The sequence below is a fragment of the Dipodomys spectabilis genome, unplaced genomic scaffold (genome assembly GCF_019054845.1).
Source record: "Dipodomys spectabilis isolate Male_0828 unplaced genomic scaffold, ASM1905484v1 ptg000054l, whole genome shotgun sequence".
Lineage (NCBI taxonomy): Eukaryota > Metazoa > Chordata > Mammalia > Rodentia > Heteromyidae > Dipodomys > Dipodomys spectabilis.
In genome coordinates, this window is record NW_024870731.1 from 31314072 (window position 1) to 31341346 (window position 27275).

Genomic DNA, 27275 nt, shown 5'->3' on the forward strand with positions numbered 1-27275 from the left:
TATTATCACAGTATTATTTATCATACACATTAGGACCAAAAATAGTCAGGAAAGAATGAGCATTGTGTCATTCTCTCCCCATCTTTAACCTTGTGAAAGGTTGTTGAGTTCGCAGGAAGGATCACAAGAGTCAATATGAGGCATTATAAAATGGGAAGCACTTCATACCATGTAGCCTTGAAAAATTAATATGTAATAATTACAATCACAAAAGCCACTTTTGTCCTGCTCTAGGATGTTACATCTTATTTTATTAAATTCTTTCCAAAAAATCTTTCTTCCCTTAGCTCTGAGACACATGATTCTTCTGTTGAAAAGCAAAAGACATTTTACGCACGATTTTCCCTCTACTAGAAAGTGGTATATTGTGCCCTTCAGTGAACATAAAATTGATATTATCGTCTCTTAGTTTATATCTCACTACTTAACCTTCAGATTAAAAGTTATTGGATTTGAATGACTAAAAAGACATCATGTCACCTTCTCTTCAATGTGGAGAGACACAGTTGGGGACAAGACAAGGTACAGTGATAAAAAGCATTAATGCCCAACCAGCTGGCACGGTGCCTCTCCTCAGTGACTGGCCATGACAGGACACTGACCGCTAAGTGAAGTTGTATAGATATGAAAGAGTGGGATAAATAGTCTATTTTAAGAAGCTTTGCCGAGGATGAAGCTGTGAGGAGAAGTTCATTGTATTGGGGGGGAGGGGGGAGGAGGGGGGGAGAGAATCACAAAGGCCTCATCTAACTATGGATATAACACAGTTTCCACAGGGTTACAAGCCAGGAGATGTGGACCACAGCTATAATCCTAGCCACTCAAGAGGCCGAAGTCTGAGGCTTTCAATTGAAGCTAGCTCTGGCAGTCAAACTACAAGTGACTCTTCTCTTCAATGAACCACAAAACAGCCAGAAATGGAGGTGTGGCTCAAGTGGTAGAGCACCAGCAGTGAGTACAAAAGCCAAACAAGAGTGTGAGGCCCTGAATTCAAATTGCCAGTACCAGAAGATTGGTTTATGAAAAACTAGGAAACAACAACAACAGAAAAACTAAAACCATGCCTTGCACAGCTGGTCATCTATGCAGAAGATACTAGAAAATATCCACTTAGAAATATTAGAGAAGGAAAGAGCTCAGCTCCATCCTCCCTTTCTCAGGAAGGGCTCAACTTCATTGCACACACAAAGGAGAGTCTTCTGTGGGCAGTGGGATCCATATCTCCTACGTGAGTCTGCCAATAGTACCAGCTGTTTAATAATTACACATTGTATTTTTTCCAACAAGAAACACAACAAGTACTCCCCTTGCCAACTTTAAAACAAATTCATTGTAAGAAGCTTGTGTGGACTGAAGCAAAGACTTTTATCAAAGATCTGACTCCTTTTTCTTTTGTTCAAAGAAAAGATAAGCCCATTCCAGGATCAATAGGACACCCACGGTTTATCAGCCCTTCCCTTGTGACTTTGAGAAGATTACTCATTAGAAACTGACCCAGGCTAAACAGAAAGTACTTGATCATTTTAATTCAAAGTAACATATACAATTGAAATGGTGGCTGTTAGCCACTGAAGAAGGTACCTTTTATTTTTTGGTTTAACTTTTTTTTTTCCATGAAGAGACAGGTTCTCCCTAGGTAGCCCAGGCCTCTGCCTTCCAAAATCATGATAGGGGTATGCCAGAGGGTATCCTATTACAAAAATAAAAAAATGAACAAAAAAATCCTCCCAAGAGGAGAGTTTTCTCCATTCAGTCAACTGGGTTTTGTTGTTGTTGTTGTTCTGTTTCATTTTGTTGTTGTTGTTTTTAAAACTAACTATGCTTACATTTTCTTGTTCATATCATGACCTCTAACAGGATAGAAAGGAAAGCACACTCTCTCTTTTTTTATGGTATCATCTCTTGGCCAGCCCTTTGGGGTAGGAGGAAACACTGAACTGCCAATTATCAGCTCATACCCTACATCATTCTTTACATCATAATTCCAATGCGCCCACTGGTGTTCAAGCATTTCCTTCAATGATCTTCTTTGATCCAGCCTTCCTTCCTTTCCCTATTCCATTCATTCACATACACAGTCTGTGGAAGAAGGGCTGGAAGTCAGCTACTCTGCTGTGGGCTGGGAGTTTTAGGGAGTGACAAAGACATCTCTGCTCTGGTGAGACTTAGAGTTGACTAAGGGATTCACATGCAGGAGGAGAAGTCCTAAGGATCAAGGGGGAATAGGGGAGAGGTCCACAACAGGTTGCCCTCATTTAAATGAGGCCAAGGTTAGTGGTCCATTAGTAAATGCCAGATCAAATGCAACAGCCTTGTCAAGGCTAAGAATCTCTCAGGGATTCCTTCCCTCTCAGGCTGACGACGTCTGGCCTTCTCATTATCCAGCATTCTACCTCCCTTGGTCTGCGCTTTACCTTACTTAGTCTGCCAGCCTAGATACACCACAAGCCTTCTAACCAGTTTCTTGCAGCAGCCACAGCTACTCTTCAAGCTCTGGCTGATTGAGACATTCTCCCCAACTTCATCAGCATGACACACAACAGTTTGAGCCCCACATTTCCCTTCACACAGGGATACACAGAAAGTCTCTACAAACAAATGAATACATGAATTCCATAAAGCCAAAGCTAAGACATGCTTCAGGCCAGAAGTGTTTCAGGTGTTGGACTATCTGCACAGACCTTTATTGGCTGAGTATCACTAATCCAAAATGGCCTCAAATCATTTTTCTTTCTTTTTTCATTTTTGCTAATAGGTCTTGAAAACATTTTGTGTTCCCCCCGCCCCCTTGTACTTGCTAGGCAGGTACTCTACCACTTGAGCCATGAGTTCAAGTCTTTTGTAAAAGCTCTGATTATGTTTGAGATATACTCCTAATTTTTGTCTGACCAGTCTGGACCTCCATACTCCTATTTATAGCCCCTCTGTAAGTATCATGAGAGGTACATAACACCTTGCCCAGCTTTTTCTGCTGAGAGGAGATCTCGAGAACTCTTCTGTCCAGGTAGATCACAAAGCATGATCCTCCCAATCTCTGCCTCTCAAGTAGGTAGGATTACAGACATAAGCCATGGGCATCCGGTCCAAACTACAACTTTTTGACTGTCATGTCAGGGTACCAATAAAGTTTTGGATTTGAGAACAATCTGGATTTTGAGATTACACAGTGGAGTCCATTTATCTGCTCACTTGGAAAAAAGCTGCAAGAAGATCAACATGGGAAATTCCCTTCTCCACATTTTTCTCATGGGTGGGAGGTGGGGGAGAATGGTTCTATTTCTATGAACCAAACCTAAGAGTGTTTAGCAAAGGGTCTCTGGAATGTTCCAAGTGACATTTCACAATTACCATGGACTTGAGTTCTAAGACAAAAGGATGATGGGAAGAGAATTTCTAACAGGGAATTTTCAATTCTCTACATCAACTTCTTTCTGGTGGCTTCAGGGACCCCTTGCATTTATATTGCTGTTCTTCTTGTCATTAAGACAGTCACCTGGTAACCCTTTTTTAATCAAGTAATCTAGACACTACCTTAAAGTACACTAGACTCCATCAGGCAAGCTATAGGTTTACATTATACAAACATTCAATTCTGCCTGCTCAGCTCTGGTTGTCAATATACCAAGCAGTTGCAGAACAGCAAAGTGGTGTCTCTGCCTTCTCAGAACAGATAGAAGCCTGCCAGTTCCACCAAACAAACTCTTCATAATCACTGAAGCTGATCTGTCAACAAATTACCATTAAGGTCAAATCTCTTCAAAATTCAAAAAGAGATTTTTTTTTTTTAGTAGACAAGAGATAGGGAGGGATTTCATGATTATTTTAATTACCTCACAGGTCATGCCTAAAATTACCTTTCTCAAAGTCAGCAAAGCTTTCTCATGCAGTCAAGAGGGGACACTTCAGGCGTCTGGGTTTGGGTTGCCATGTCTTCTTTGTGCATTGTCTTTTCTTTTTCTTTTTCATTTCCCCATGCCATTTTAATTTTCAAGGAGAGATTAATGACACACAACTGTTTAGTAATCAAAACTTGAAAGGATTTGATACCAGACTCTCACGTCGCCAGAGACATAAATCTTTGACAACGGTATTTTGATAGAAGGCAGGTCTAAACTAACAGAGTAGAGAACTAAATTTAACATTCAGGGTGGAAATATGCTTTGGCCAGAAATAGCCACAAAAGGAATTAAGCAAAAGTTGGGGTTTGTTATTATTGTGGCTATGCTATTTTTCAGCATGATCTGAATTCCTGGCCGCTGCTTTATTTCAATTTGTTTGTATGGTTATCACTAACACTTTGGGGCCTCTGATTCTTGCCCAATATTTTTGGGCAGCAATGTTTTCCATAAAATTTGAACTGTGCAATGCTTTCAATGGGCGTAGCAATTCCTTTAAAATGACAGCCATGTTTTTCCTATCCTCTGAGATAGGTACAAGTTCCTATTAAAATGTCTCAGAGAACACTAGATAAATACTAACAATACCTATTTCTTCTGCAGCCCCTTTTGGGAAACTTCCCTTCTAAGATGGATGAAACAACATTAAAAGAGAACTTCTTTTCAGACAGTTTGTCCCTGGTAGTTATAGGGAAAAAGGCGGCTTTAGAACAACAGTTGAATAAAGCTCTTAAGAGATCTTTTATCCAAAAGAAAAATTAGAGGAATGGTAAGTTATACTGGCATCGCTCCCCAACCCTGGCACCTACCAGGCTGCAGTAAATCACCTGGTTGGCCATGTCACCTGCACCAAGCTGCAAGGTGACAGATAAGGGCACAGATGACCCCTCGTATTATAATATGGTTTAATGTAAGCTAGATAGGAATGAGAAGGAAAGAGATGGCACTTTTCACACAAAAGGAGCTGACTGCTGGTCCTTTCCCTGACAGCTTTCTTCATAAAGTTTGCAGACAGCAAACTTCGCTCTTACACTCAGTGCCCACCAGTAATTCCACTAACAAAAATGAATGAAGGGTCCAGGCTGCCATTTTGGAAGTATAGAGGACACATTTTATTTGCGAGTGTATTTATTTCGGCGAAAACAAAACAGAACCTCTGACTTCTCCTTATGAGGCTGAATCTTTGGTCCATTTCCTGTCATCTCTGGGAGTCTGGAGCCAGGACCCCTCTGCAGATATCCAAACCCATGTATGCTCAAGATTCTGATCATATGTGGCACAGCTTTTAACCAGAATCTATATACACTCTCCTATCTACTTAATTTCTAGACTACTTCAAATGACTAACATAGTGTATGTAAATGCTATGTAAAGAGGTACTACATCCTATTATTTCAAGAATAAAACAAGAGAAGACAGCCTGTACATTCTTAGTATAGAAATGTCAGCAACTCTCCATGGCCAATGGCTTCTGCATTTTTCTAGCCCAAACTTTATATCCACACAGAGTTGAACATGCACATGCAGAATCTATGAGCACAGAGGACCAACTGTAATTCTGCTGGATGGACAATGATGATTCTTGCAGTTTCCGCTCATTCTCCATACCTTTTGGATGTATTCTTTTCTTGAGTACGAAGAACACTAACTTATTTTTTTTCTGAGTTTCCAGGATCCTGTGTCATGATTAATATCTTACCTCCTATCTTAGCTCATTGGCAAAACCCAATCCAATGGATCCTCCTTTTGCTACTGTTGCTTTTTTTTTTTTAAGCAAGTCTCCCACCCTTTACCTCTCTGCCTCCTTGCTAGGCATTTAACATGTCTGCCTCTTGTTTATAGAGTTAACTTGAAACATGCATTCTCTCTTAACGGACCCAAAAGTCCAACACATAGAACCAATTGTCAAAGGATCTCTGTGAACTAAACACCTCACTTATTCATAATTTTTAAGTCACAAGTGTCCAAATTCCAAATACAGTTTATCTTGGAAAAAGATTTTTTTTCCTTGTACATCCTTCTAAACTGCTCTCCTCATATAAACCACAGCCATACCTCAAAACCACAGCAGCCAAAGCGCTCCCTAGCCTGACTTTACAGACAATAAAACTGCCAGGTGGTAGAAAAAAAAAATTTAAAAAGCCAAAAAAAAATTCCCATCATTAAATGGAATGTTGTTGAGAAATAGCTGTTTTATTTAACAGCTATTCATTTTTATTGAATAAACATTTTCTAGAATGCATTCTGTTAATTGACCTGACAGCATATGCTGTATATGGAGAAACTTCTAAACATTATGCTCTATGTAATATGCTTATCTGAAAAGGCTCTCATTGCAGCAATATGGAAATAAAATGCTGCTTTTCTAAATTACAAGACTTTTGAAAACTGCATTAATCCTCACAGTTTTGTGAAAATGCTCTGGACATTTTAAAATCTTTTCTTTAAGGGGCAGAGGGAGGCAGAACTTTAGTAAATAGTAATAGTATTTGTGGCTGAGTTTTATGATGGAGTAGTAGAGCTCCAAAAGAGAACTTCTACGGACTTAAAAATAGGGCAGGCATCATAGGAAATAAAAAGCAGTTGTCATATTGGGGCTACAAGAAAATGTTCAGGCTCTACCGATGTTACATGATTAGAGAGCGATTGTTATAATAGTCCTGTGGGCCAGATATGAACCCAGGTGAAACTTTACAGAAATAAGATATTTCATTTTGAAGAAAGTAGACAACTTGCAGTGTATTTATTGGTTGCTCATAGTGTCTTGGTGACTCCTTCCAACTAATGACAGCATATCTCCTTGGATAATGGCTTCTGAGCGATGATTGCATCTGCCAGGCCAGAGTCACCAGCGCTACTACCTAGAATAGAGAACAGAGGCGCTCTCTGGGGGGGAGGGGGGGCCTGCGGTGACCCACAGGGCTGCTGGCTCCCTGTCTTGAGCAGTCATTCATCTCCCAACCACTGCTGCCCTTGTGAGGCCAGCGGCCCAAGGTTATCAGATATTTTGAATTTTTGTCTTTATTTTACTTTAGTTTTTGGTTTCGGTTTTCAGAGAAGACAGAAAAATCCCAATTCCTCCCATTTTCCTAGGTTGTCAACTAGATAATTGGTTAAACACAAATTCTGGTTTGGACCCAACTTGACAAACCTAGACACCAAACTTGTGTAAGTGTATAAGTCACCACACTACGGTGAGTCTTCGTGGATGAACTGGTATGTTGGTTAACAGGAAGCACACGTTAGAAAGGTTTGCATTTATTTGTTTTTAACACCCAGGGTGCTGGCGTAACTGGGAAATCCTATAACATCGAGTTTAGCTCACAGCATAATTAACTTGTGTTTGAGACCAAGTCCTTTTTCAGTCAGATCTTTGTGTTCCATGGACTTTCTAGCATATTTTACAGTTCTAATTCTCTTCCACTGTCCTACATTCATCAAAGCTGTAACCCCTGTTGTCTTTGTACTATGGAACCAGAATGTGCCCCTGGCGAGGAATGGGGGAAAAGTCAACAGGAATTAAATTTCAGTGCAACTGTTTACTCAACTGTGGCCTGCAGTTATTGAAATTTTATCCGTGGTTTTGTGTGACTACCGCAGTAATGAATTCAGCATGGCTGCGATTTTCCCACTGCTGGTATTCTCACTTCAAGTAAAAACCTGTAGCATAAAAATGACGAAAACAACCAAAGACCAGTCTGACACTGGTGTTTCTCCCAAGTGTCTTAATTGCTGCAGTTTTGGATCTGGAAAAAGCAGTTGAAGACGTCAGTTCCACCAACCATTTTCATTCTTGTATTTTTTCTCATTTCATTTACCGATGATTACTTTTTCCTAACAACCTGGGAAGAGCCTGGTTAGTTATAAGAAAAAGAGCTATTGATAATTTATTTGAACAGACCTAAGGAAGCTGACAACTACAGAAACCAGGAATTTAGCCACAAATAATAGCCCCTACTGCTTTCTTCCTCCCCAAAACATATCAGTGGCAAATTTTTAAAAAATTCTACAATTTTTTAAGCCTCCAAGTACAATCAAAACCAGTTTCTTGCCCTTTTTATCAAGAACCCATAACAACAAATTTTCAAGAGTTCTCCCAGCCAAGGTTAAAAAAAAAGATGTAGATAACTAATTTTGCTACTGATTTTTTTTTCTTTTGTAGATTTTGGGGATTAAACGCAGGGCTGGGAACTGTCCTGGAGCTGCTTCTGCTAGTGTTCTAACATCTGAGCCATCTGGATTTTTGTGTGTAATTTATTGGAGATGAGAGTCTCACAAACTTTCTTGACCAGGCTTAGAAGCGCAATCCTCAGGTCTCAGCCTCCTGAGTAGCTAGGATTACAGGTGTGAGCCACCAGTGCCTGGCAGCTACTGGTGCTTTTTAAGGAATGAACTTAATGTGCTTTCATAACTTTTCTGTGAAGTCAATTTGCTATTTATTTGTTTATTTTTTGGCCAGTCCTGGGGCTTGAACTCAGGATCTGGGGACTGTCTCTGAGCTATTTTGCTCAAGGCTAGTGGTCTACCACTTGAGTCACAGATAACACTTCTGGCTTTCTTGGTAGCTAACTGGAGATAAGTAACCCAGATATTTTCACCCACGCTGCCTTAAGCATAATACTCAGATCTTAACTACCTGAATGGCTAAGATTATATGTATGAGCATTGGTACTCAACTGTCAATTTGGTGTATGTGTGATATACTGTATACATAAAGCTTTCTGGCTAACCACTTTGGTATCCTGAATGTCAGTCAATTCTTTGAGTAAAATTCAAAAGATATTAAACTCCCATCTATTTAATTAATGTACTCTAAATATTAATTATTTGGGAGTTATAAAAGTCAATAAGAGCACTTCAACTGGTCCATATTTGATCTTGACCTCTGTCATGTATGGCATAGAAAGCAGTACTCTAAAAATACCAACATTTATACAACCATAAATAGCTAAGAATATCATATAAATGTATGGTAGCACATATCGCCTTCTACTATTTATGGTTGGGATTCACTAAAAATCTTATGGATTAAAATTTGACCACTGATACTAGCTTAAATGTAGAAAATGGAATACACAACTATCATCATAAACTCTAGATCACAGACTGCCTGGGTGCAGGCACAAAGACAGCAATGAGAGACAAAATCACACCTACCATGCCCTCTGAAGTAAGCTCTGGCTGGTCTGCCAGTTTCTCCTCTTTCCTGTATCTTTCCCCAACCGAGTCTACAGAAGCTGTCAAATGCCCAAGGGAGGGCTGGGAATGTGCCTTAGTGGAAAAGTGCTTCTTAGCACGCATGAAACCCATTCTCAGTACCACATAAACAGAAAAAGGCAGAAGTGGCTCTGTGGCTCAAGTGGTAGAGCACAAGCCTTGAGCAAAAGAAGCTCCTGGAGAGTGCCCAGACCCTGAGTTCAAGACTCAGGAATGGCAAAAAAAAAAAGCTCAAGGGAGTCCTAGAAGGTAGTTTAGGAGGTTTGCCTTTCTCTCATTCCATCCGCCAACAATCTCTGCTTCTTTCAGAAAGGCCTGAAGAAGGTCATTTTTAGTTTTATTTTTCCATAACTATGAATTGAGCACAAAATTCAACAGCCATTCTCCATTATCACTAAGAAAGTTAATACTTCTCATTTCAACAGAGGTTAGGAAGTGAAGCCAGGCTGCGAGGCCATGCTGTTTACAGCATCTCTTGTTTACACAATGTCTTGAGTCACTTTTGCCATTTGGAAAGCATGTAGTAGATGTCTACACGTATACCTACATCTTACATAGCAGGAAAAGTGTCACAGGAGTCAGAGACACAGGAGTCAGGAGTCGGGAGTCACAAGAGGCAGAAATAAGGGAAAAGCTAAAACACCCATAAGATCCACCTGTGTACCCCACACCCCTGAGTTCTGAAGTACGAGCATGTAATTTCTCCAAGGGGATATCTGTTATAAACATACTACTTATTTAAACAACATAGCAATAATGATTATATTTGTGCTTCCCCTGTCCTATTCACCAAATCTTTTTCTCTCTTGCAGCCCTTATGTCTCTTTTTGATCCCTCATCTCTGATTTTCCTTTACTTCATCAGCTTTATACACATAAAGCCTGTGTGTGTGTGTGTGTGTGTGTGTGCATGTGCATGCATGCATGGGCTGTATACCAGTACTTTGTGAACTTCTTGGGTATTTAAGCTAAAGCATTAGGAACTACTTCTCCAAAGAGGAACTTTGTTCAAAGTTAGGTAACACACTGGGTCCCAAAGGAAGAGAACCAAGGTCTCCCTGGCCTCCAGTCTCCACAATTGCACCCTAAAGGGAATTACCAAGTCTTCTAGCTCCCTGAGGTCTGAAACTTAAATCTCTGAAGCCAGCGCCACCCAAGAACCCTGTAGAACAGGTGGATAAGAAGATCTTGCTTACTTCAGACAGGTACGCACAAAACATGGACAATGGCTGAGTTAAAAAAAAAAATCACCTGGTAAAATTCACACTGACTACCCATACCTCCCAGAGTTGTACCTGCTGCTGCTGCTGCTGCTGCTGCACGTGAGCGAGGTCGGCTGCCCCCAGATCTACAGCTGGAGCTTCCCCGTTGGCACGGCCCTCGCGGAGGGCACTGCACTCTAGCAAGTGATTGCTGCCGCTGGATCCATTCTGGATGGCTGACCCATTACTTTTAGTTTCAGTCCCAGATTCTTGCATCATGACTCAAAAACCTGATAGAAGGGTTTTCAGGAAGGGTGGAGGGAAGAAGAGGGAAGGGGGGGGGGAGAAAGAGAGAGAAAGAGAAATGCAGCTGTTAAAACAGTTGTTGTACATAGGAAAAGGGGTCTCTGCTTTAAACGCTGCCAAACTCTCTACACAGTTGTCTTTTTCTTTCACTCCATTTCTTTCATGTTCTGGTACCTTTCCCTTAGTGCAGGAATATGGAACCAGGAACCAGCCTAATGCAGGTTTCAGTGTGGTCGTAAATATGTCATCATTTCCCCTGAGTAAAGAAGGAACACATTCAGGTAAAGCCTAGAATTTAGGATGACATGTCTCTGGTATCTATGTAGATAGGTGGCTCAAAAACCAGAAAGCCCTCCTCAGGAAACCGTCAGGTGTAACATTAACTTTTAATGTGTCCAGGTGCTTCGTGGTGATGCCAGGCTCAGAGAAGAAATATTCTTCAACTTCTGTCCATCAGGTGATGACAGGCATTACGGAGGCCGGGAGGCTCCCGATGTACTAGAGCCTAGAAAATCTCATAGTCCAATACCATAGCATTTGAAGGATTCAAACTGAGGTACAGAAACACGTCAGGCAGCTTTCGGGACATGAGAAGGGGTAAAATCTTCATTTTTCTGACGCTATACCAATCAGACTTTGATCTTTATTTTACAAGTAAACCAGTCAGAGTCAGATTCTTCTCCTGGTAGATGAGTTATCGCTAACGTGGTCTAAGGAGAAAAAGTTACGGGTTGGTATTATTATATTTAATTCGAAAAAAATCTCTCCTAGGAAAACCCAAGAGAAGGTCTGAATTTTAAATATGCAATGTTGGGATGGGGATGTGGATCAAGAGGGTGAATGCTTATTTATGCTAGTTTTGAACTTGCCACCTTATTACCTCAGCCTTCCCAGGACTGGAGTTACAGGAGAGTACTATCATACTTGGTATTGTTACTTATTATTACTTTCTGAATAATTACCCGGGGAGCCAACTTAGCTCTTGGCTCAATGAAGATACCCAGGTATGAAAAAAGACAGATGTTTGCCAATAAGTGTTACCAAGTATGGATCACGCCAGATCACAGACCTGCCCCCAATCTGCCGATGAGAAACCTGAGCCCAGAGAATGAGGTGAATTTGTCCACTACATGTCATAGCTGGCATAGTGGGAGTCAGGGCTTGAGCCAGTCTGCTCTGATGTCAAATTCTCAAACCAGTGGGTTTTCTTAAGGGTGACGTGCAGAGAGAGCAAAACAATGGAAAAGGCAGGGTCACAGACCAAGTTCACAGACTCAGACTCAGAACGGAAAAGCAAGAGCCACTAAAGGAAGCAGACAGTTCAAACATCAAAGTCGAGAAAGGTCTGAATAACCAAGACTTCAATTTGAAACACAAATCTTAGAGAAAAGGACAAGAAACTTACCAGATGACTTTGTTCCAATCACAGCAAGACATATAGGAATGTGCTACACATTTTGTCCTATAGCTCCCCTACATGGACTATGGGCCAACCGAGGAACTTAAGACACTTCTAGCACCTTTAGAGGAGCTTGTCCTTCTGTTACAAATTGGCTTAATACCAAGAACAGTGGTTGATACCTGTAATTGTAGCATCGTGGGAGGCTAAAATAGGGAGGATTTGGGTTCAAGGCCAGCCAAAGCAAAGAACTTCATCTCAACCAATAAAAACTTAGGTGTGGCAGCCAGGTGCCAGTGGCATCCTAGCTACTCAAGAGGTTGAGATCTGAGGATTGTGGTTCAAAGCAACCTCAGGCAAGAAAGTCCATGAGAATCTTATCTCCAATAAGCTACCAGAAAACTGGAAGTTGTGCTGTGGCTCAAGTGGTAGAGTGCTCATCTTGAGCTAAGAGCTCAGGGACAGCGTGCCCAGGCCCAGAGTTCAAGGCCCATGACCGACAAAAATAAATAAATAAATAAAAAATTAGATGTGGCAATACATACTCAACATCTCAGCTTGTTAGTGCAGATGAGAAGGTCACACTGTTCCGATCAGGCCAGGTAGAAACGCAAGGCCCAGTCTCAAAAGTGAATAAAGTAAAAAAGGGCAAAGTGTGTGGCTCTCCTACCTAGCAAGGACAGATCTTGAGTTCAAATACCAGTACATGCAAGAGAAAACAAAAGGTCTGTTTGCTAAAGGCTTGCACAAAACTCCAACGGAAAAGGGAAAAAACAAAACAAAACAAAACACAAAACACAGCCTTTCCTGTCAGTGCATACTATGAGGCAACATAAATACAGACTTCTCCAAATGCAAAGACACATTTTTGTGTGTGTGTTTTTAATCCACTTCTGAAGTGGATTAAGAATGGCATTTTTGTTAACAGGTGGGAAACAAACTCAAAAACAACAGCTGATTCACTCTTGTCTCTACACATCAGACTTCCTAATAAATACAGCCTTTAAAAACTGCATTCCTATATTTTCTGCCCACAGAGAAAGGAATCTATCAGGAAAGAGAGTGAGTGAGAGAGAGAGAGAGAGAGAGAGACAGACAGACAGACAGACAGACAGACAATACCCAAAGCTGGGAGCAGAGGCTCACACCTGCAATTCCAGCTGTTTGGGAGGCTGAGATTGGAAGGATCATTATTCAAAGTCAATCTGGGGAAAAAAGTTTCTAAGACAGTCATCTCAACCAATAGTTGGGGCAGTGATAAATGGCTATCAGGTGTTAACTTTCTGGAAGTGTAAATAAGATCATGGTCCATACTGACCAGGGCAAAAAGTAAGATCTTACTGGAAAATAATATGCCAAGTCTGTATTCCTAGGTACTCAGGAGGCTCAGGTCTGAGGATCAAAGTTAAAAAAAGGCTTGGGCAGGAAAGTCCATGAGACTCTTATCTCTCATAAACTACCAAAAAGTAAAAAGAAAGAAAGAAAAGCTAAAATGGCATTGTGGCTTAAGTGGTGGAATATCAGTCTTGAGTGAACAAACTAAGAGAGACAACCTTGGCCCTGAATTCAAGTCTCAGTACTGGCAGAGAAAAAAAAGAAAAAGCGAGAAAGAGAGAAAACAAGAGAGAATGGGAGAAAAGAACAAAGGAGAAAGAAAGAAAGAGAGAGAGAGAGAGAGAGAGAAAGAAAGAAAGAAAGAAAGAAAGAAAGAGAGAGAGAGAGAAAGAAAGAGAGAAAGAAAGAAAGATAAATAGAGAGAGTAATATAAGCCAAAAGGGTGCTGGTCTGGCTCAAGTCATAAAATATCTCCCTAGCAAGTTCCAGGTTCTAAGTTCAAACCCCAGTACCACCAAACAAAATAAAACAACATCTCAAACATTCCACTAACATAGAAGACAGGCAACAGGAGATGTAGCCACTCATCTCTGAAAGAATCCTAGGCATGTCTCCCGCCCCCACCGCCATGTTTCAGGTCCTCATCCATAAAACTCGTCCATTTGTATAATGTGTAGACCCTTAAAGGAGACAAGAGTTGTCTTAGAATTTAGTTACTTGCCTTGTCTCGGGCACACTAATCCACCAGATGCTTTCATTTTCACCTTTTGGAAAGCCCACCATAGGAGTGACTAGGCCCTCCATGCCTACCCCTGGACTGGAAGCCAGCCGGCCCTGAATCTGTCTCAAATGAAACGGAACTGTTCCCCCACTGGATCCCAGGTTCTTACACCTGGCAGCAGAGAAGGCTCTCTTGCGTGTCCCTGGTTTGCCACTGTCCCGTGGGTATAACGGCTCCACCCCACAGCTGGATGAGAAGGCTCTGGCTTCTCCCATGCAGCTCTGAAGAGGACTGCCAAATCCCTGGTACACGCTGTGCAGGCATGGAGCCAAGAAGCTTGGCTTACGAATCTGTTTTGTGAGAGTGCAGACTTTGGGACCAAAATTGCATAAAGGATTATTTTGGTCTAAGGATGTCCTTAATTAGTCAAGTGGTAACCGTGTTAGGGAGGTTGGACGATTTTTTTTTTTAATTTCCCATGATCTCCTGCACCAATGAGGAGAACACAGCTTTGTGGAGAAAAGAAAAAAAAGAAAAGAAAAGAAAAGCATGTTAAAAAAAAAAAATCAGGAGCGAGCATTTCTAAGAACACTTCGGTGTCTGGGTCTAGTAATACATCTATCAAATGTCCCCAGCCATTTCAAAAACTTGTATGTCTCTATGTAAAGTGCTCCGCTGAATTTCTCAACCTTCTTAAAGGAGCCTCCAGTAGGAGATCTGGCCAGCAAGTGCGACCAACCATGTTACAGACAAGAAACTAGTGCTCAGCCCATGACCAGAAAGATGGAGTCATATAACCACTCTGTACTTCAGACATGAATCGGGCCCCTTAATAAATAACCAAGGTTGTCTATTCACCACATCCTTAGCTACGTGGAGAGTAAATCAGCTAACAAAACTACGTGAATTCCAGACAAGCCAGCCATGGGGATAGCAGGTAGACAAAAGCATGAGAATACATTGGAACTCTTTAGGAGACAACCCTCTCTGCCTTCTTCTATTGAATTAGACACCAGAGACGATGGAGAGCAAGAAAATGTCCAATAGCAACTATCTGTCTTCTCCATGGAGCCCTGTGCCCTCTTTCCTTAGAAGTTGATCCCAGGAACTCAGTTTACATACTTGTGTTCCCCTCTGGGATTCCTATAACCAAAGAACTGCCTTGCTCCATGACAAATTGAGAGCCCAACACTGTTAAGAGCATTCGCCATGCTTGAAGGTCTCGCATTGGAGGACACAGCCATACCACACCAACAAGACTTCCCACGTGGCTGCTCTCTATGAGTGAGGTCTGCTTCCATCCCAGGATCCCCTCAGCACAGCCTTTAAAGGCCATCCATGCAAATACTTGGATGTCCAAAAGCATAAAGAAGCCGAGATGGCTTACAAATGGTTTACAAAGCTTCTGATGTCAAAGGATCAATTTTCGTGCTGGATAGACTTAAAGAAAAGGAGAACGGAGTTTCACATGCTTATTTGTTGTTGCTGCCAACAGAGCTGCTCTCTGGAAGTATTCTGGAAAATTCATAATGTCCAGGCCAATGTATTTATAGTAAATTAAAGCAGTGCTTTATTATTATGATTATTTCCTTGGTTACAGTGTTGATGCTGAAAATTTGGGGAAAATAAAACCCTTGTTATCATGCTTGTGAAAGATTTTAGGCTAACAAAAAGTTCAGTCTTGATTCCAGGGCAGTTAATTAAGGTTGACCAAGTCAGGCAGAAGTAAATTAACTTGGCTGATCAATTATTTATATGAAGCAGAATAAATGCCCTTAAAGAACTTGGTGTGTTCATGAAAAGATGTGTAAATTAAACTACACATAGTTTTGTAAAAATACATTTCTACCTTTATGGAGAAAAGAGACGTTAATAGTAAATTTACTTTTACAAAAATTAGTAAAAGTACTGTAGCACCTCTTCCCCCCACCAAAAAAAAACTCTAAAAGTTAAATTCCTCTTTCTCATTGTTTATGTAAGGAAAGTAGGAAAATAATATGCAGTGTTGGAGAGGCAAAGATGAAAAGAAGGAAAGAAGGGAGAGAGAGAGAGAAGGGGAAAGTAAAAAGAGGGAGGGAAGAGAAGGGAGAGGAAGGAAAAGAGAGGGGAACATTGGAGAGTTAAGAGAGGGAAGGGGAGGAGTATGGAAGGGAAGGAGGAAGAGAATGGAGAGACTGTGGATTTCAAAAAATTTGAAATATTGAGTGCATAGCTCTTCATCATCAGTTAACCTCATGTAGCTTGTAGACTGAAAAAATTTAAGGGCAGCAATCTGTGTAGCTTTACTTTTAAGAAGGTGACTTTAAATTTTTTTTCCATGTTATATAGCCATTTAAAATCCTGCTGGAGGCCTGGCTCAAAGGAAGAGTGCCTGCCTAGCAAGGTCTGAGTTCAAACCCCAGGACCATCAAAATAGACAAATGATTCTTGTTCAAGGCAAAAGAACCAACCTTCTTGGGTATGATCATAAAGCTCACAAGCACACAGGGTTTATACACATGGCTGCATGAACTCTCTATCTGCCTTTCTCAGACGCATAGTGGGGTGCCTAGCATATTACATCACCTTCATAGGAGGGTCACTCTCATTCAAAACAGGGAACCCAACAGAGAATACCCCTAGCGAGTCAGAAGTGCTCAGCAGAGGGCTATGGGCATGGGACCAGCACAGTCCCCACGGAGGTGCCTGGTTGCCCACTGTCATCTCTTACCAGGCAGGATGCTGTGGGGGCAGTTGACAATGAGCAGAGGCAGACAGGGAATCATAGAAGAGAAGCAGGTAAGGACAGAGAGAGAGAGGGAGAGGGAGAGGGAGAGGGAGAGAGAGAGAGGGAGAGAGAGAGAAAAAAAGAGAGAGAGAGAGAAGAAACTGCATCGAGCTCCCATCCCTATCTACAAGCAGGGCAGCCTGGACAAAGGAGCCCAAGGCTGAACAAAACCAGAGAAACACTTGCAACAGCTGGTTATTTCCGCTCTTAGACCAGGCCCACAAACGAGGGATGAGCCCTTCACACACCATCCTTCATCTAGCCACCAGCTTCACTATTCCATTCATGGAGGGCCCACCCAAGAGCCAAGTGCAAAAACAACAACAACAAACAAACAACAACAACAACAAAAACAAAATAAGTTGAGATGCTGATTTGTTATGAAGGCACTATCTTCTAGTACCAAATTTTAATAATTATAACAGAAAGGCTTAAATTTTCTAATGCATGGCAGTTCAAAAAGTAATCAAGGGAATGAGCCGCAGGGCTATTTTAATGTATGCAAAGCTAGTGACCCACAGTAAATGGAGGTAAGCCACAATGAATGCAAAGTAATGCACACATACTAAAGTACTCGTATGATGAGGGACGGCTAAAATTAACACCCAATTAATTTCCGAATTGACAAACAAATGAAACCCATAAATCTACTTTCTCATTAATTTTCTTGTGGTATAATTTAAAGCAGTAATATGAGGGCAAAAACTGAGCATTATCCATCATAAATATCAAAAAGATAGCACTGTAACACCATAAATTATGCATATTACCTGTTGTTAGAAATGATTTATGTATTATCAACTTTGTCGTGCACTGTAGATGTCTAGATCTATCTTTTAAGAATCGGGAATTTCTGTGAGCACTTTGAAAGGAAAAGTTCAAAAGCGATGGAACTCTCAAATGTATGTTTAAAAAACAAAAAGCCAAACAACTGTGATCATTCATTAGTCACATGAGAAATCAGGGCAAAACTGATATTGTTGTAGGTCTCAAAGGAAGATGGACCAAGAGGAAGAGAAACAAACGTGTCTTGGGAAATGCTTTCCTAGACAACATAGGATTTGTTTCCTAAAGGGACACCTTATCTATCCTGCCCTCTGAGATGCTGGAAATGTGGGGCTCTGTGAAGGAAAGAAGAGGGTATAGCCAGGGACATGATGAATGCAGATCCCATGCATAGATCTGGGCCAAGGGACCCCAATCACACTTAGGAAGATGATGTTTCAATAATATAACATGGTGGCTCTCTTGCCCTTATAGTACAAAGGAAGGGGAATAGGGAAATAGAAACTAGTTTGTACTCATCATTTAACCCAGAAATAGAAGCTCTAAGATGAGATATGTTCCTTTTCTACCTTTCCATTCCTTTTCTACCTTTCCATCTCTATTTGCTCAACAGCAAAAGAAATCAGATCCTTTTTCACAAACTTCACTTTCAGGTACTCGTTAACTACAACAGAAGTTTGACACATAATTAGGATTTTTTTGTGTGTTGGTTTTGTTTTGACGTGATCTCTGGACTCAAACTCACTAAGCTTTGTCACTCAAGGCTGGCTCTCTACCACTTGTGCCATGCCTCTACCTGCTGGTTAAAATAATTCTTAATTTGGATAAATTTAAATACATTTCTATTTATAAACTCATGGACTGAGAGTTTGGGGACTAAAACAGGAATTCATGTGAATCTGAGCAATGTCTACAGTATGCTGATAATAGTGTGAGAAAAGGTTACAGGTGGACCCATTACAACAATGAGATGTACTAGACATTAAGTCGAAAAATGAACTTTACAACTTTGATGGGGTGGGGGGTGGGGAGGTGGGGGGTGGGGGAGTGGAGAGAGGAAAGGATGGTATGGGGAAACAAAGGAGGAGGCAACAATACTTGATAAGAAATGTACTCATTATCTTGCCCATGTAATTGTAACCCCTCTGTACGGTATTTCCACAATAATAAAAAAATACGAATTTAAATACTTTCACTTTATGAGCCTGAGAGAAAGAATTAAATAAAAAGTAAGCACAAAAGAAAAAAAAATACTGACCCTCTTTGGAGAAAGACAGTTGTGAAAACAAGTGTGTGTGCATCACTCTGAGGAACCCAAGTAAGTGCCTGAGTTTTATATTTTTGATCTGCTTAGAGATCACATAGAAAATACAAAAACATTTCCATGATCTATTTTTAATCCAGGAATCACTATGCCAATCAATAACTCCGAATTTGAATTTCATTTGGAGGCTGGCCCTGTGTTATTAGTAACATGAGTCTCATGGCTCTTCTACCTGGGCTGGCTTTCAACTGGGATTCTTAGATCTCAGCCTCCTAAGTAGCTAGGATTACAGGCATGAGCTACCAGTACATTGCTTGGCTTTGACTTAATTCTAATTAAATAGCAAAGAGTAGAGAGAAGAAAGGGAAGGGGAGGAGAGGGGAGAGGAGAAGAGGAGAGGATGGGAGGGGAGGGGAGAAAATCCTTTGGATGAATGCACACGGGCTGTGTGTTGTTACCAGGTTGAAATTCCACCTTTTAAGATTCTCTGTTTCCTGTAACTCTTATGAATAACAAGACTCAATATTACTGTGCTCTCAAACTCAGAAAGTAACTTAAGCCATTAAATCCTGATAAGTTTTAATACAAGTCAGACTGTCTCAGTCGTTGAAAAATTCAAGAAAACCACCCGAAGAAAAATTCATCCAAGGCCAAGGTACTGAACACTTATTACGCCCAAGGACAATTCAAACAGACTGGAAAAAAGCAGAGAACAGGATGTTTAATTTCCCCTGTAATTCATGACGTAGACTACAGTTGGCTGAACTGGGTGGTAATAAAATAATCTTCCTAACAAAAGCAAGGGTTTTCCTTCTCCACCAGCCTTTTAGTATGAAAACAAGACTTCATATTTCCCAGAAAAAAAAAAAAGCTTCCTGGATTCTCATACCTTGTAGCAAAAGAGGTTCACAGTCACTACAAATGTCCGTTCAATCAAGCTACTACCACCTTGATAAGACCCGGATGAGTGACAAGCTTTCCAGTCTCTAAAAATGGCAGGTGTCTAACTTAACAGTTTTTGATGGGGGGCTCCCATTGATCTTATTCTACTCTTTCCTCCCAGTAGACAAGAGGTCAAGTACTGTCAGAGTAGGTAACATGGACCAACTAGGGGACCCATCAGGAAAGAGACCTACAAAGAATAACACAGGCCCACCCCCTAGCACTAAGCCAGCCATATTTATATGACCACAGACAGCAAAAAGCCTTTGCCAAGCCAGAGTTGTTTGTTTTCTCTGCCACAAGGAAGGTCAGACATGACAGGGCCAGGTGCTCTACGGAGCTTAATTAAAAAGCATTTTTACCAAACAAAATAGATTTTAAGTGTGACAACTCACAAAGCTGGCCTGAAATGGAATCATCTGACCATTCAAAGAGCTAAACTCCAGTGGAATAAACTGACCAAAAGAAACCAGTGCAGAGGGGTTGTGGGTTTTTTTTTTCATTTCCATATTTCATATAATTTAATGTACCCAAGCCTGGGTTGGTAATAATATCCATTAATGAACGGCATGTTTGATGACACACTCCACCTATCTCGTGTGTGGCCTGCAGCTCCTGACTGCTCTGATGGCCATGGGAACAATGTACCTTCATAGCATCTAAGCAACCAGTGAATGCAGCCGTCACAATTCTGTTGCTGCATTTCTTGGTGGTGTCAAAGAGATGATTATTTAATTTTATCCTTCAGAAACTCCAATATACGCCTATATATTTGGTCTTCGAAAGTTGCTCTCCCAGAGAGATGAGCTTGCGTGGAGATAAAAGCCACCATTTGCCTCGGAAGGGTAGAAACCCCTCCGCCTCACTTATTCTAGCCATTTGTAGCTCTGAAAGCGGGAGCACAAGTTAGAAGGCCAAACCTCATCTAAGAACACAAGCACAGTCAGCCCGAGCAACAAGTAATAATGTAAGAACCAAAAACCAAAAACAAAGACAATGGAAGTAGGGTTTTTGCTGCTGTTTGCAAAACAGAACCAATGACAGGCGTGTGTGTGTGTGTGTGTGTGTGTGTGTGTGTGTGTGTGTGTGTGTGTGTGTGTGTGTGTGTGTGTGTGTGTGTGTGTGTGTGTGTGTGTGTCTTATCTACAGAAGCCCCACTGTCTAAGAGCCAAGAGTCCCACACACACAGACACTCACACCAACACCAAACCAAATAAACACTTGCTTTACTTTAGAAATCATAAACTCACTTCCACATGAAGTAAGTAGGTTTTCAGAGTAAGAGAAAAAGGACTGGCACTTTAGAAAACATATTAAGTATATGTATCTTCCCAGTTAAAAATGACTCTATTTACATGGCAGAGAATGTATCCGGAATACAACAAACTAAAACTTACCCTTCTCTTCTCATACTTCAGAGCATTCAAAACAAATAGGCCCAGACCAAGTCCATAGAACACACAACACACAACACACAGTCACATAAAAGCCAACGACCATACCTTTCGATGGTATTTCCCTTGGTCATAGTACTAGATTTTTTTTTTCTCCTATACCTGCTAAGTCCTTGTTTGTTCCACAAAGCATTTTCTAGCCATCCGATGCTCTCAGAGCTAGTGGCCTTCCAGGAGAGTTCTCTCCCCTCTGGAAAAAGCAAACAACTGCATAGATATCATTACACTAAGGAAATCTCTTAGAAAAACCAAACAACTTGCTAATCTCTCCAGCCCCTTCATCCAAGCAAAAGATAAGAAAAGCAAACCTAAGTCTGTTTCAACTACATTCCAGGGACAAGTTCCCCTTTTTTCTCCCTTTATCAAAATTCTAGCATTTAAGTTGTGTGTGTGTGTGTGTTTATTTAAAAAAAACAAAAAAAAAAACAAAAAAACAGACCTTTCAGGATAAACTTCTGCTCCACCCGCAAACAAAGCAGTATTTGTTTAATAACCATGGCTGCCATGGGTACAGTAAACAAGGGCCTGGCATTTGTGTTTATGAACAAACACATCATCTTACAAGAGCAATTTAACATTAACCAGGTGGAATAATCAACAGATTTCATAGGTGACACCAGGGGCAGGACTAAACGTAAACAGAGCTGGGCAGGAGAAAAGGGCCTCTCTCCTGGAACCAAGGTCGAGGTAAATGCATTACAGAGTAAACAGCTGGGAAGAAGGCAAGATAAACAAGCAGTCATTCTTCTGACATTTAGAGAGGCAGAAAGGTTGTAAGTTACATAGATCAGCTGCTGACCACCATGAAATCAAACCAGTTGGAGACCAAGTCTGCTTGTTTGCACAATGCCATGTCTGCTTATAAACAACAATTTGCTGTCACCAACCTTGAATTACTCATCAGCAGTGAAGCCAGAATGAATCAAGTGAAATCCAGTTAACTCTTTCCTGGTGACATTACTTAGAAACTTAAAAAGACATGAAAAAACATGCCCCCCACTGTAAACCGAGGAGGTTGTCTCCAAATGAGGCACTAAGAGTCCAGGCAACTCCCCCTTATTACCTGGCCTGCCAATAGGAGTGTAGAACCCACACTGTTGGGAACCAGTGAAGGCTGGACTTCAAGACAGCTGTAAAACATTACCGAATCTGCATGCTTGAGTAACTCTGAGTTCATTTCCTGGACTCATCTTCTTTTATCAATGAACAAATGGGTCAAACCCAGGTGCTGAGCCTAAAAGACTCATCTAGAAGAACACCCTGATCTTACTTTGTCCCCAGCTACCTAGCTTCAGTTCCAAGATGTCTTTCAGCCTCCTGGGCCCACAAATTTAAATTAAAAAAAAAAAAAAAAAGATTTGTAGCATTCTCAACCACTCTGCAAAAACCAAACAATGTCAGGTTATGATTTTGTTGTTAAAAGAGATTATATAATCAGCTGGTGGTCCATACAAACCACTCAGGAGTTCATTTTGTCAGCTTTGCATCAAAGAAATTATAGCTTTTCAAAAGCCTAGAGTAGGTTCAATGTGTTCACTAACAAAAGTGGTACGAAGAAAATCTTTTTTTTTCTTTTGGCCAGTCCTGGGGCTTGAACTCAGAGCCTGAGGTACTGTCCCTGAGTTTCTTTTGTTGAAGGCTAGCACTCTACCACTAAGGCCACAGTATCATTTTCCGCTTTTTCTGTTTATTGAGGAATCAAACCCAGGGCTTTATGCATGCTAGACAAGCACTCTACCATTAAGCCACATTCCCAGCCAGAAATGGTTAATCTTTTAGCAAGTTGCTTCATGTGTCTGCTACCACCGAATGCAGGTTCCCGTGCTTTATACTAACACTACCATGTTAATCAGAAATGCTATATTTAGAAACACAATCTGCAATTAAAGCATTACTATCAACCTATTCTACAGATACTTTTAACATTATTAAACTGCCTGATTTAGCTCCGTGTGAATAACATCCCTACATTACTTAAAAATCTAATAAGCAAAACAGACTGAAAAAATAGTTCCGTAATCTATCTATGTCTTACACTTATAATCAGTTAATTATTACTATTTTTTAATTCGACATAATGTCAGTGTAAAGTATGGCAAAACATTGTCTGCTGGATATCCAAAGCAAAATCTGGAAAGGGGGAAAAAAAAAGAACACTTACAAAGTACAATAAAATAAAATATGAGACACACCTTAGAGGATTTGGGTAATTATATTACTATGTTGTTGGAGTTTTAGTCTGTCTAAAAGAGGGTACGGAAAACAACAACACCATTTTGTTATTCCTTTCACTATGTCCAAACTTCTCACTTCCCCCCTTCTCCTTCTCAGCCTCTACTGGCACCTCTCCCTTCCATCTCCAGCTTCGGTTATCTAATCTGTGTTCTGCAAGCCTAAAGTCACAAAGCAACTCCAATGTTTGCACTGGTGTTTTTGTTTTGTTGTGCTGTGGTTTGTTTCCAAAGTCCTCCTCTGCTAACTGTCTCCTTTCCCACAAATCAACAGAGCCGTGCCTGGGGAAGAATTTTCCACTGAGCCTTAAGGGGCTAGGAAGAGCCAATTTCTCAGGTTCCTGGCCTGTTACAACTGCATGGGCCCGAGGAAGGGGACACCAAACTCTCTTTTCTGCCCTAGGAAGCCCTGGAAGGTTGGAGCTAGTCTACTGCCCCAGAAAAAGAAAACTGGACTTGCTCAACTGAGGGATGATGCAAGTCTGGCTGTGGAGCAACTAATACAGAGAATCTTCCTCAAACGCCTTCAGCACAGAACGTTCCCCAACTCCACCCTCTCCACTGATATACGTGGTGGGCATGACTAGAAGGCAAGCCTCACCCAAGGGCCCAGTGAGAACTCAGAAGACAAAAGAAAGAAGAGCTGGAGAAGAACGTGTGCCCTGGCTTCCTTCCTGTCCTGTCTGTAGCAGAAAGTGGTGACCACTCACTATCCAGCCTTCAACTTCTTCTCCATTCTCCTGAACCAAGTATCTCTTTGTTTTCTGGACATTGGGTCCAACTAGAATATCTGGGAAAGCATAATAAACACATTTTATGTCTGGTATGATAGCTTATGCCTATAATTCCTAACTGGTTGGAAGGAAGAGATTGGGAGATCTTGCTGCTAACCCCAGGCAAAAACTAAGTAGAGCAGACTCCATGTCAGTAAGTAAGCAGCATGAAGAAGGTATAGGTTCAAAGAATTGAAACCCAGCTCAGTATGTGCAAAAACACAAGCCTTGAATTATAAACAACAACAACGTACAGTACCCACCAAAATAACTCAATAAATTAAATAAATACAGTTGATTGGCTAATTAAATAAGCCCATTGTGATCATTTAACCTTTGATAAAGGCCAATAATTGAGCTCTAACATTTTCAGAGTGAAGCTAGATTCAGGCACATCACTATTAACTGATATGGGGCTCCTTTGTATTTGAAAGTAAATGCTGGGGGGGGGGGGGCAGTACTAGGGATTGAACTCTGGGTCTGTGCTCTTGCTAGACCAGTGTTCTACCAATTGAGGTGCTCTGCAACTTTCTTTTCTTTTCCTTACAATTTGTTAAAAGCCTACTTGACTTCCTTTATTCTATGGACCTCCATTTTCAGAGGTTAATTTTTAAAAAGAAATCATATCCTGATTATGATATCTTTAACATAAGCTATTCAACCAACAAATATAAGAACTGAAAATCACCCAGAGGATGATCTTGGAGGATTTGAGATTTTGCCCCGATTGATTGTTTCTTTTTCACAGCTTCTGATTCCCAGAAGGGGTCTGTCAGCGGAGTAGACCCTTGCACCAGTTTCCTGAGCCAAAAATATCCATGTCTAATTTTAGCTTCATTATGATTATTATTACTACTATTATTATTATTTACCATTTCCATCTGCCCCTACCCTATTGTGATGCCTAAAAACATTCCACATTTGATTGCATTCTGGACGTTATATACTTCCTAGCAGTACAATTCACGAAGCACTTATGAAAGGTCTATGTGTACACTGACAATGCTAGAGAAATAGCAAACAGAATAGCCCATACCACAGCTCCTGGGCTGTGGGAATTGTGTTCTTGAAGACACCTTGCTTCCCTATCACACCTGCAGGTCCCATACAGAGCTGCCCTCCCCCACCCCCCATGCCTCTTCTCACTCTACAAGGGTTGGTGCATGAGCCATTCAGCCTTGTGGCCTTCTCTGCATTCAAGTTCAGAGTGTACTCAGTACCAAGTGACCACTATAGGATGAGATGTATCAGCACATCATTCGAATGCTTTATTGGTTAAAGAGATGGATGCTGTTATTAGTCTAACCTTTTTTTTTTGTAATGGAGTGCCCCTGATGACCCAGCACCAGCCTTGTTCCCTGCTATTAATCACACTTCTAAGAGCTCATTTTGCCTTAAAAATCTTAAGAAATTGCTATAATTTAAACACATGGTGTCTACATAATGGGAAATGCTTCACAGATCGTATCATTTCATAAAATACAGGGTTTTTTATGGCAATAGGGACTATGTTACTAACATATTATAAAAATGGGAATATATACATATAGAGAGAGACATACATATACACATACAAACATAGACACATAGGCACACGAAAATGTAAGCTCTCTTTTGTATTTGTGGCTCCCCACATCTGTAAACTTTAATCACTACCTTTTGGCAAGATCATTAATCCAAAAGTATAGGCGTGTAGTTTACATAGATTAAAACCATCAAAAATAAAAAGAACTTGCAAACAAGGGAATACTAAAAATGAAAGGGAGAAACCATAATGTAAAAAAGAAAGAAAGAAAGAAAGATGTGAAAGCTCATGTTGTGCTTTGGGAAAGTTCCACCCGTGATCTAGCCCTCATTCATCATCTGTCACCCCGGGCCTCGGCTGTCCCCACGAAGAGAACTAACGCAGGCTCTTCAGTGAGTGACTTCAGAACAAACTACAGGTATCTGCCAATTTACGTGCGGTACAATTTCAATAATATAATGATGCCGGGAACTTGGAAGTCCTCGTCTCATTAAACCACCTCCATGTCCGCCTAGGCACAATTAAGCCCCATAAAGAAAAGCATCTGAAGGAGGTTTGCAAAATACAGAGCCTCAAATAAGTCTTTTCTACAGTGCCTTTTCAATTTTTAGTGGTACACAATCTGGACACAACACACAGATGGGTAGATTGAAATCCCAGCACATATAACAATGGTGGCATGGGCATTCCATGGTAAAGGCTCCAATCAAGGCACAAAGGTCATGAACACATCTGGGGAGAGTGGCAGGAAAGAAGCAGGAAACAAGCCATCTGAAAGCCAAGATCCTCCTGCAGCAAAGTTTTACTGCTGGCACGGGCTGGATCCATGGTCTGTGATACAGCCAGGAACTGGTGAGCAAGTTAGGTGGAGTTTGGACCAAAGAATCCAAAGTGCTGGGTGATAAGCAATCCCAGCTCTGACAGAGGGGCCCTTTGTCACAGAGAGCTCCCCTCCTCCCGGGGCCTTTTCCAGTCCAGATAAGCACCTTGACTTTGCATCCTCCCCTCTGCCTAAGAAGAAAGGCAATTTCTGAATGGCCTCTTCTTCAGGGGCTGTGGGAAAAGCGCCCAGCCAGGGAGGTCTTGGGAAAAAGTCCTTCATCAACTGCCTTCACCACTCACAGGCATGCCTGCGAGAAGAGCAGAGCTTGAGGTACCCCCAAACAGGGAGGGAGAAAGGGCATGCCAGGCAGGGTCCTAAGTGGCCACTTGTCTAACGCGGATAGAGAGGCCATCCACTCTGTGATAACGGGGTGGCTGCTCCTAGGTGAATATGAGAAGTGGAAGGACAGGATGTCAATCCAGCATGCATGGAATGGAAACGGTACTTGCTACTGAGTACCGAGACTTACTATCTGGGCCCCTACACCAGGGAGTTGTAATTACTGGGCTTGACTTTCATCACCTGTAAAATGAACACCTGAGTTAAGACGCATCAAAGATCACACAGCCCATGGA

At 41.2% G+C, this 27275-nt stretch overlaps 1 protein-coding gene across 5 annotated transcripts in view; it reads right to left on the reverse strand.

The window, feature by feature from the left end:
* Foxp1 (forkhead box P1) overlaps positions 1-27275 on the reverse strand; it is a 606957-nt gene that overhangs the window by 234811 nt on the left and 344871 nt on the right. For all 5 annotated transcript variants that reach the window (XM_042679678.1, XM_042679674.1, XM_042679675.1 and 2 more), the window contains one exon: positions 10408-10604. In XM_042679678.1, coding sequence (XP_042535612.1) covers positions 10408-10593 — 186 coding nt within the window. In that variant the 5' untranslated portion in view covers positions 10594-10604. The remainder of the gene's footprint in view (positions 1-10407; positions 10605-27275) is intronic.